Source organism: Pelophylax lessonae, assembly GCF_965119305.1.
Source record: "Pelophylax lessonae genome assembly, chromosome: 11".
In the NCBI taxonomy this organism is placed as follows: Eukaryota; Metazoa; Chordata; class Amphibia; order Anura; family Ranidae; genus Pelophylax; species Pelophylax lessonae.
The window spans coordinates 161,531,597-161,543,202 of record NC_138778.1 but is presented as its reverse complement, the minus strand read 5'-3'; the positions used below and the strand labels follow the sequence as shown (position 1 = coordinate 161,543,202).

General features: G+C 43.5%; 1 protein-coding gene across 1 annotated transcript; it reads right to left on the bottom strand.

Annotated features, from left to right (window-relative positions):
- Positions 1 to 8,902: 8,902 nt before the first annotated feature.
- LOC309566931 (uncharacterized protein) lies at positions 8,903 to 9,719 on the bottom strand (the record flags this gene model as incomplete). Its single annotated transcript, XM_082272260.1, has 1 exon — positions 8,903 to 9,719. The coding sequence occupies exon 1, from the start codon at positions 9,470 to 9,472 to the stop codon at positions 8,903 to 8,905; it is 570 nt and encodes a 189-aa protein (XP_082128386.1). The 5' UTR covers positions 9,473 to 9,719.
- Between the last annotated feature and the right edge of the window lie 1,887 nt (positions 9,720 to 11,606).

The following is an 11,606-nucleotide window of genomic DNA, read 5'->3' as shown; positions in this document are numbered from 1 at the left end:
TATGGGAGAGGCTTTAAAAGGATCTGCTGAACAGGCCCAGGCTCTCTTGCTTCCCAGGGTCTATCAAGTAAACATTGGTTCGCCGCTCCGTTTGGAGGATTGCGGCCTACCACGCCACCCACCATTGCCGTGGTTTCAGCCCAGCTAGGAGGAACATTGCTCCACCATGCCAGGGGTCTCCTAGTGACATTGCTGACAGCAGAGGCTGTATCATTTTTGCAGTGTTATCGCTGTGTCATCAGGATTGGTAAGACGGCAGATGCCCAAAGTCCTATTGCCAAGCACTACCACTACACTTTGAACACTATATGCAGACATTACAGATTTGGATTATCAAGGGGACCTGTCATTAGTCAGATCAAGTATCATTACACTGATTGCTGATCTTTTTTGCCATACTTAAAGCGGAGTTCCACTTAAAAGTGGAACTCTGCTGATCTACTTCCTCCCCCCCTCCGGTGCCCCATTTGGCACCTTTCAGGGGAGAGGGGGAACGGGTACCTGTTTTTGACAGGTACCCTTACCCACTTCTTGGGAAACAGCGCCGCGGCGCTGTACCTCGGAAGTTCGGCCCCCTCCTTTTTCCATTGGGCCAATTACAAAGCGCTTTGCGCATGCGCAGTAGAGAACCAGCAGTGAATCTTCACTGCCGGGTTCCCGTACCCTGGATGGCGGCGGCGGCACCCGAGAGCCGATGCTTCAGGTGCCGACATTGCGGGCTCCCTGGACAGGTAAGTTCTACTATTTAGAAGTCAGCAGCTACAGTATTTGTAGCTGCTGACTTTTAATTTTTTTTTAAGGGGGGCGGAACTCCGCTTTAAGGATCCTTTGCTTTTCTGAGTTCCAACTGCCGGTGAAGATAACTGCAAGGCTTTGTATTCAGAACACTATAATTTTGCTCTTAAAGGGGACATGTTACTGGTTCCTATAATACTCAGACTCTCATTGGAATTAGAGATACTATAGGCTGGCCCAGGGTTCTCCTTTTAGTATTAGAGGTGGTATTGACATCAACTAATGACCCTTTGAAAATCAATTTGCTTAATGCTTGTTACTGTCTGTCATTTTGTATACTATTGTCATTCTCTTGTGTCTGCTATTTTCATTCAACTGCTCTGAGAGTTGCCTCAACTGAATCTCAACTCAACTTGATAAAGGAGCGCGCGCTGGTATTCCACCGCAGTGCGTATGCTCCGGAACGCGTCGTCAGCACGCCGGAAGATCCATAGACGGCGAGTGCGTCTCACCCTGCGTCTCACCCTGCGGTCCTAGCCTCAGTCTGACTTCAGACACACCACCCCACTTCCTGCGGGACAGGAACCGGAAGGACACAGAGGATTACTGACCATCAGCGGTGGCCCCATGCCGAACATGGATGCCGGAGGACCCATCCACCCACATTTACTTACTCTGATGTAAGTTTTTAAATGTACTTACTTTGCTCATTAAATGATAGTCTTTACTCAGAGGCGCCTGTTTTCTCTCTTTGTGTCTTGCATGTCTGGAGATTGCTTCCGCTCCCCACTAGGCTGGCCATGGACTGTTTCTTTTCCCACATCAAAGATTATTGGGGCAGCCTACATGGCTACCCTACGGACTAGCATTTAGTGTTAATGCTATCCGCTTGCGCCACCGTGTATATACTTTTTATCTCAACTGAATCTTGATTGCTGTTTTAGGTCTTGGCTGACCTGACACTCTTATTTGGCCTCTTTTTCTGACTAAGTAAAAACTAAGAAGGCTGAATTCTATTTGCGCAAAATAAAAATCTAATTGAATAAATTATATCGGTGATTTAGCGTATAAATAAGTACAACTGTGCTAAAATATTCAAATATATCCCTATAGTGTTCAATCATAATCAATCAGTTTGCATAATTATAAAACAATATCCCTGATCAACTTGTGACGGTGAATAAATAATAACATATAAATATTTAAAATTAATAATAATAGCTGTGCAATATCTCCAAAATAATAATAAATATATGTGCAATGGCAAGCAATATTAAAACGTAAAGTAAATATGATTAAAGTGTCCAATAATTTATGTGATATAAAGTGCCAAGAAACAGTCCTCCCAAAGCTGTGCTCCCAAAACCAAGTGCGTGACCAGGGTGTCACAACTTCTTCCTACTAGTTAACCCCCTTGTGATTGGGCGCTCACCTTAAATTAAAAAAAAAAAAAATTACGCTCAAATGCTGAATGTCTGTCGGTTCCAGGTGGTCTATTCCCATAGATTGGCCAATCTTCTCCTTAGCAATCTTATGTTGAATGAAACTAAGTATAGGTACTAGGTGATTCCCGGTATCCTTATCCCATAGGTAATCCTTATAACCTCTCAATGATCCGTGTGCATGAAAATAGAGAAGCTCACAATAGTGCTTATATCGTTTAAAAAAAACATTTTATTCCAATATATGAACGGTTGTACACTCACATTTATTGGTGCATCCATGCACCTTTAGACAGCCATTTAGATAATTCCTCCTCTTCAAAATGCCGTTGTGGTATAGTGGGAGACGCCGCCGCTGTGCCCTTATCCCCTGCAGTGGATGTGGCCGGCAGCCCGACCGTCTCACATCAAGCTTAGCGAAGCGCTCCGTCCGTCCCCGCCCCTCCCCCACGCACGACGACACAAGGGACCACGCGTGATTTTTATTTTTTTGCGCTATAAACAAAAAAGAGCGTAAATTTTGAAAAAATAACAATATTTTTCACATTTTTTATAGGAAATTCCCCCCAAAAAAATGTAAAAATCTAAATTTTTTTAACATTTTAGGCCAATTTGTTTTCTGCTACATATTTTTGGTAAAAAAAAAAATCGCAATAAGCGTATTTTGATTGGTTTGTGCAAAAGTTATGGTGTTTACTAACTAAGGGAAAGATTTATGTCATTTTTATTGTTTTTTTTTTTAACAAGTAATGGCGGCGATCTGCGATTTTTTTGGCGGGACTGCGACATTGCGGCGGACAGATCGGACCCCCGACTAACATTTTTAACACTTTTGGGGGAACCAGTGACATTACTACAGTAATCAGTGCTATACATATGCACTGTTACTGTAAAAATGACACTGGCAGGGAAGGGGTTAACTTTATTAGTGATCAAGGGGTTAAGTGTGTCCCTAGGGGCGTGATTCTAACTGTAAAGGGGCGTAGCTTGTGATGTAACAACAGAGACATACGATCCTACATAGCAGGATCGTGTAGTCTCTGAAGTTACATCAGGGAGAATGACAGACGGCTTTGTTTACATTAGCCGCCTGCCTTTCTCCCTCTCCAGTGGGAGATCGCGAGTGACCGGCGGACATCGGAGCCGCCGGTCACTCGCGCGGGGATGTGCGGGGCGGGAGTGCGCCCCCCGCGGTGCGCGCTCGCCCCCTAGAGGCTCCTGGGCGTAGCTGTACCTCGGTTTGCCCAGGAGAGCCAGACTGCCGCAGTAAATAGTCGTGTGGCAGTCGGCAAGTGGTTAAAGGTATACACATCATGTCTGAACCTAGAGTGTCAGAGGGGGCTGGAAAGTTCACAGGGTCAAGGCTGCACAGAGGAATATACAATGCTAACCGGTCCTAGCAGGGAGGTGCTACAGATAAAAATGATAGACCCTTAATTTCTTTGTAAGTGGGCAAACTTACAAAATCTGCAGGGGATCAAAAAATATATTCCCCACTGTATATCAGATCAAAATGATGAACACATGAGGAGAAACCAGGGACAGTGGGACTTTGTTCCAAAACAGGAACAGTCTCTTCAAATCAGGAACAGTTGGGAGCCATGGAAATATCACCAACAGGAAACTGGCAGAAAAAAACACCAGGAACAGGTTTCAAACTCTCCTTTCATAGGGGAAAAAATAGCAAATAAAGAAAAAAGCAATCTAGCGTATACAATTACGACACAAATCATATTGTAATTGAATGTTATTTAAAATGACCTTCCCTTTTCAATCTGCAGCTGTTGTAATTTTCTGAAAATGCAATGCAATATGGCTACCTGGAGCTGTTCTGTACACAGAATGTATACTGACCACACCCCAGAAACATCATTTCCTGCTTGTGTGATTGGCTCACCAATTTTCCCAGAAGTCTGTCTAAGATACAATTCAGATTTCCGGTGTTCTATCAGATCTCCCTACCCCATCAGAAATCCATACCCTCATCATTTCCGGTTCAGATCAGCAGTGGATTCATCATGCATCAGCTGCAGCCGCGTCACAGGTCCTAGTGCGCATGCGCGCAATAGGTAGGGAAATTTAATAACATCACAACGGTCGGGCAGCGAGATCTCTTAATACAAATATCCATCCGATCTCCATGCCCCACACTGCGCCGACCCCACAATGGGACATAGCCATCAAATGGACAGTGGGCATATTGCCCCATTGTTGGGTCGGTGCAGTGTGGGGCATGGAGATCGGATTGTCCCATTGTCGGGTCGGTGCAGTGTGGGGCATGGAGATCGGATTGTCCCATTGTCGGGTCGGTGCAGTGTGGGGCATGGAGATCGGATTGTCCCATTGTCGGGTCGGTGCAGTGTGGGGCATGGAGATCGGATGGATATTTGTTATAAGAGATCTCCCTGCCCGCTGCCCGACCCACATGCGCACTAGGACGTGTGACGCAGCTACAGCTGATGCATACAGCTGATGCATGACAAATCCACAGCTGATCTGAACCGAAAATGACGAGGGTATGGATGTCTGATAGAACACCGGCATCCCCTGCAACGCAAATGTCATTTTTGGTGAGATACGCCCAATAGGAACACGTCTAAAGAGATGCAGGCCCAGCAGATTTCCTCGTTAGAGCCCTGCAGCTGCCACAGCTGATAGATAATTATAAAACCACTCCCATTTGACCCACTAAGCACAGAGGAACAAACAATAATTTCTTCAGAATAACAAAAGGTAGGAATCTGCAACAAAGTTTGTTATAATTCTTGCAATGTACATAGATTACACAGAGGGGAATGTTTTTTTCTCAACAAAAGTGGAGTTACGCTTTAAGCTTGCCATACACTCTACAGTCTGATTGTATAATCTCTATACAATCTCCTTAAGGGCTCATGCACACAGGATGTGTTTGCCTATGTGTTCATGCACACAAACTTTCAGAGGAGTTTGGAGGCACAAGCGTTTAGCGGCAGTAAAAAAAAAAACAAAAAATGTCTGCCAGTGCGTCCAGGACCAGAGGCTGTTTGGCTTTAAAAATGCAAAATGCCAAAAAACGCTTCTAAACGTTGTAACAGGCTTTTAGTCACCTTTCACGTTTAGGAAATTTTTTTACAGTAAAAACGTTTACAAACGCTAACGCTCACAAACTTGCAAAAAAGCTCATAAAGGCTGTTCAAAAACGCGTCTAAAAGCACGTTTTAAACAATGCTTTTTCCTAACAGCAGCGCTGGCCTTTTTTAAACGTTCTGTGTGCATGAGCTCTAAAAGTTACCAAAACTATGTAATATGAGTATCAAATCAGGAAGGCACTACCTAGTGGATGGTAGATCTAAATGAGATTTTGCAATCAGATTGCAGAGTGTATGGCCATCCATAGATACACATTAACCTCTTTACCACTAGCCACTGTGCTGCTACTGCGGCACAGTGGCTCGTTATCGTCTAGCGACGTAGACCTACGTCGCTAGACTCCTCCCCTATAGGCGGCCCTCGCACGCCGCCGGAGGCGCGCTCCTGCTGTTTTCATTCACAGCGGGAGTCGGGCCAGGGGAGGAGCGGCGGCGATCGCCGCTGCTCTGCCCCGATCGTCGGGGAATCCAGTTTGGAGATCCGCCCGCCTGTGTAAACAGAGCGGGTGGATCTCCTAAGTGACAGGGAGTGACAGATCAGAGTGTTCAGCATAGCTGAACATCCGATCTGTCCCTGGCTCACTCGGTCCCCTCCCCCCCCACACGTTAGTAAGCACCAGGCATACATTAACCCCTCCCTCTCCAATAAAATTAACCCCTTCCCTGCCAGTGTCATTTTTACAGTAACAGTGCATATATATAGCACTGATTACTGCAGTAATGTCACTGGTACCCCCAAAAGTGTCAAAAATGTCAGTCAAGGGTCCGATCTGTCCGCCGCAATGTAGCAGTCCCGCAAAATAAATCGCAGATCACCGCCATTACTCGTTAAAAAAAAAAATACCAAAAATTACAGAAATCTTTCCCTTAGTTAGTAAACGCAATAACTTTTGCGCAAACCAATCAAAATACGCTTATTGCGATTTTTTTTACCAAACATAGGTAGCAGAAAACAAATTGGCCAAAAATTTTAAAAAAAAATTGTTTTTTACATCTTTTTTGGGGGGAATTACATATAAAAAAATGTTAAAAATATTTTTTCAAAATAAACGCTTTTTTTTGTTTATAGCGCAAAAAGTAAAAATCGCACAGGTTATCAAACACCACCAAAAGAAAGCTCTGTTTGTGGGAAAAAAAGGACGTAAATTTCGTTTGGGTATGGCGTCGCACAACCGCGCAATTGTCAGTTAAATTCGCACAGCGCCGAGTCAGCAGACACATTCCAGGCCAATCAGCATACCTCCCTCCCACACCCTCCCAACTCCTATAAATAAGCAAGGGCAGCATCCATTTTAGATCATTTCTGTGTTACTGAGAGCAGGGAAAGTGCTGGTGCTGCTGCTGTTGTTATAGCTAGGGACAGTTCCCGGTCTTGTTAGCCAGTGTTCTTGGTACACTCCTGCTGTAAGGACAGCACCCCAAAAAGCCCTTCCTAGGGCTGGTATTTGAGGTTTTTTTTGGATATATATATATATGTATATATATATATATATCTATTGTCCCCAAAAGCCCTTTTGAGGGCTGGTATTTGTGTATTTTTTTTTGTTCTGTGATATATATATATATATATATATATATATATTGTCCCCAAAAGCCCTTTTGAGGGCTGGTATTTGAGTATTTTTTTATATATATATATATATATATATATATATATATATATATATATATATATATATATATATGTAGCATGTCCAGAACCAGAAAAAAAAATTCATATAGGTGTAAAAGGGGTTCCCACCATCCCTGCTCTACTGAAAAATTATCTTTTTTTTCTAGTTCTGGACATGCTACAGAGCTGAAACTTCACAGGTACACTTTTTAGACCCCCTATACACTAAATCACACAAAAAAAGTTCTTAAAAATTGTCATTTTTGATAGAGAGCCAATTATTGGAAAAATAAAAAAAAAAAAAAACTTAACAAAAAAAACATTTCTTTGGATTTATTGTTTGGGGGGTCTAAAAAGTGTACCTGTGAAGTTTCAGCTCTGTAGCATGTCCAGAACCAGAAAAAAAATAGAATTAGGGTTAGGGCTAGGGTTAGGGTTAGGGTTAGGGTCAGGGCTAAGGTTAGGGTTATTTTTAGTGCTTAGGGTTAGAGTTAGAGGGGTAGGGGTAGGGCTACTAACTCTAACCCTAAGTATTTCACCGTAACCCTAACCCTAGCCCCTAACACTAAACCTAACCCTAACCCTCTAACCATAACCCTAACCCTCTAACCTTAACCCTAACCCTCTAAGCCTAGCCATAAAAATAACCCTAACCCTAAACCTAACCCTAGCCCTAACCCTAACCCTAGCCCTAAGCCTAACCCTAGCCCTAACCCTAATTCGTATTTTTTTCTGGTTCCGGACATGCTACAGAGCTGAAACTTCACAGGTACACTTTTTAGACCCCCCCAGATGCTAAATCCAAAGACATTTTTTATTTTTATTTTTTTTTTTAATTTTTCCAATAATTGTCTCTCTATCAAAAAATTACAATTTTTAAGAACTTTTTTTTGTGTGATCCCTCTCCGGCATGCCACAGTCCAGGTGTTTGTCCCCTTGAAACAACTTTTCCATTACTATTGTGGCCAGAAAGAGTCCCTGTGGGTTTTAAAATTCGCCTGCCTATTAAAGTCTATGGCGGTTCGCCCGGTTCGCCGGTTCGCGAACATTTGCCGATGTTCGCGTTCGCTGTTCGCGAACGGCGAATTTTCGGTTCGCGACATCACTACTAACAAGCCTACAATTGGCCGATCGGTCGTCGGCCGAATCTTTACGGTCGACAATCGGTACGTGTGTACGGGGCTTAAGAGATCTTTGCCTGGGATTCCAGAAGGACTGCCTCAGGGCAATAATCAGAGTCAAAGACCAGTAATTCTCCTACGCTCGAGTGGTATGCGAAAAAGCATGAATGATCTAATGTGGTCTTTGTAGACAATACCTTAGGTCTTGCGTCCCCCTCAGGACCAAGGGTATCCAAATACACTGAAAGACAACAACAAGAGAAGGGCACACCGACCTTGTGCATTACCACTAAAAAGGTTTATTAAAATCCCAAAAAAGCAACATACATTGTACTTCCAAACAAACCTTGAAGCACTTTTTGGCTCTGAGGAAGAGGGTCCTCCCTCGAAACACGTCAGCCAGACATATGCGGATACCAGCACGTCATCCAGCACCGTAGGAGAGTCCTGGCTGTTTTGGAGGTGATTGGTTCCATTGTCTTTGCATGTGTGAAACCATCATTTGTTTGTGAGTACAATGTATGTTAATTTTTTTGGATTTTAATAAACCTTTTTAGTGGTGATGCACGAGGTTGGTGCGCCCTTCTCTTGAGGTTGTCTTTCAATAATCAGAGTCATCCCAGCCAACATACATTTATACATCATTGACATAGATATCAGTGATATTAACAGTACACAAGGATACTTTTTGTTTCACAAAGTGACATTGCATTAAGTTCCACCGGCAGTGCGAGGCGGCGGATTGTGTCGCACTTCCATTGCCCGCCCCTCACCAACACGTATTTTGGCCATTTCCAAGTTGGATCTGCTGAGAGGTCCACCATCACATCATCATTGTGTTCCTGCCATTGTTCATCGCTCCTTCTAGTGACCTCCTTTATCATAGTGCTCCTTTATCATTGTGCACAATTTCTCTAGAGCCTCTTTAACCCCTTCTCCAGTAAGCCCACAGCAGCCAAACACGGCCCACTTATTATATTTAATCCTCTCCAGATCAAGATGTCGTGCCACTTCAGAAGGGGAACAAGCGCCCTCCAGATCCTGCTTGTTGGCCAGTACAATGAATGGTATGTACATAATGTCTGTAAAGTTTAATACCATAAGCAGGTTTTCCTTGGCTTCCTGGAATCTCTCGGTGTCTGTACTGTCCACCACAAACACAAAGCCATGACGACCGGATAAATAGTGTCTCAACAAAGGCCAACCCTTTGCCCCCAGGCCAACATCCCATACCAAGAGTGGCATGTCATCTACAATGTCCAAGGACTCAACATTATATCCAATTGTTGGTATCGTTTCCACCGCTTTGTTCAACTTCAGTCTGTAGAGAATCGTAGTCTTCCCTCCTCCATCCATCCCGATCAATACAATGAATGCTTCTGTTATAGTCCTCCTTCCACAGAAGCCCTGGATCCTGCTCACCAGGGTGCCCATGTCTTCTGCTAGGACAACCACAGCTATTACAAGGAGCCTTCAGATGGATGCTGATGTCCCACTCCCAGTACATAGCAGGAGCAGCACTTCTCTCCCATGGAGAAAGCACGTATCAGGAAAACAGTCTCTTCCTCCTGCTCTGCATGTGCAATGCTGGACTTTCCACGCTGGAGTTTGTTGGGTCACATGACCACTTGAAGAGGTATCACATGATTACTTGGGGAAAAAAAAGAAAAACTTTATTGCTCTTCACAGAAATGTACAACAGTTGCATCGTTTATCAAGATTTAGTCTATGGAAAAGAAGGAGAATTGAAAAAGTACAAGGAAGCAGCTTGTGTCATTTTTTTTTTCTACATAACCACTTCAACCCCGGAAGTTTTACCCCCCTTAACCACTTTACCACCGGAGGATTTTGCTGTCTTACGTCCAGGCCACTTTTTGCGATTTGGCACTGTGCGCCTTTAACTGACAATTGCGCGGTCATGCAACACCGTACCCAAACAAAATTTACGCCCTTTTTTTCACACAAACAGAGCTTTCTTTTGGTGGTATTTGATTACCTGTGCGATTTTTACTTTTTGCGCTATAAACAAAAAAAGAGCGACAATTTCGAAAAAATAACAATATTTTTCAAATTTTTTTATATGAAATTTCCCCCCAAAAAAATGTAAAAATCTAAATTTTTTATCATTTTAGGCCAATTTGTTTTCTGCTACATATTTTTGGTAAAAAAAAATCGCAATAAGCGTATTTTGATTGGTTTGCGCAAAAGTTATTGCGTTTACTAACTAGGGGAAAGATTTCTGTCCTTTTTGGTGTTTTTTTTTTTTAACGAGTAATGGCGGCGATCTGCGATTTTTTTTTTTGCGGAACTGCGACATTGCAACGGACAGATCGGACCCTTGACTGACATTTTTGACACTTTTGGGGTTACCAGTGACATTACTACAGTAATCAGTACTATAAATATGCACTGTTACTGTAAAAATGACACTGGCAGGGAAGGGGTTAATTTTATTGGAGAAGGAAGGGGTTAATGTATTCCTGGTGCTTACTGACGTGTGTGGGGGGAGGGGACTGAGTGACACAGGGACAGATCGCAGGTTCAGCTATGCTGAACCCTGCAATCTGACCCTGCCTGTCACTTAGGAGATCCGCCTGCTCTGTTTACACAAGCGGGCGGATCTCCAGACTCGATTCCCCGACGATCGGGGAAGAGCAGCGGCGATTGCTGCTGCTCCTCCCCTGGCCCGACCCCCGCTGTGACTGAATACAGGGGGAGCGAGCCTCCGGCGGCGCGCACGCGCCGCCGAGAAGTGGGAGTGTCTGGCGTCGTAGGTCTACGCCGCCAGATGATAACGAACCACTTTGCCGCAGTAGAGCTCTAGTGAGCAGCGGCAAAGTGGTTAATGACCAGGCTGTTTTTTGCGATACGGCACTGCGTTACTTTAACTGACAATTGCGCAGTTGTGCGATGCTGTACCCAAATAAAATTGATGTCCATTTTTTCCCACAAATAGAGCTTTCTTTTGATGGTATTTGATCACCTCTGTGTTTTTTTTTGGGGGGGGGGGGGGGGGTTTGCGCTTTAAACAAAAAAAAAGCCGGCATTTAAAAAAAATAAATAAATAAATAAAAATAAATAAATAAAAAATATTTCTGCTATAACACATATCCAGTAAAAAATTAAATTTCTTCATCAGTTTAGGCCAGTATGTATGCTGCTACATGCTTTTGGTAAAAAAAAAATCCCAATAAGCGTATATTAAAGAGGAAGTAAACTCTGCATTCTGTTTCTATTTTTTAATATAATGTCAATCTACAGGGTATGATCAATCACTGCACAGGGCAATGATAATCAAAATGCTTATTACTTACTATTTTTCTGTTTTTGAAATAAAATCTTCTTCCTGGAATAGGCTGCGCCATCTTTAATAGGCTTTCTGCCTCCCCTGTGGACGTAATTTCCTCCCTTCCTCGTTTCCCTACCCGAAATCCCACGCATGCGTGATCGCATGCTATCCAAGCCTCGTTACTGCGGGAGGAGAACCAGGAAGCTGAGAGGGAAAGGATAGTATTGCGAGTCTTCCTAGATGTGCCGCTGTCAGAGGTAATTATATACACGGCTTGAT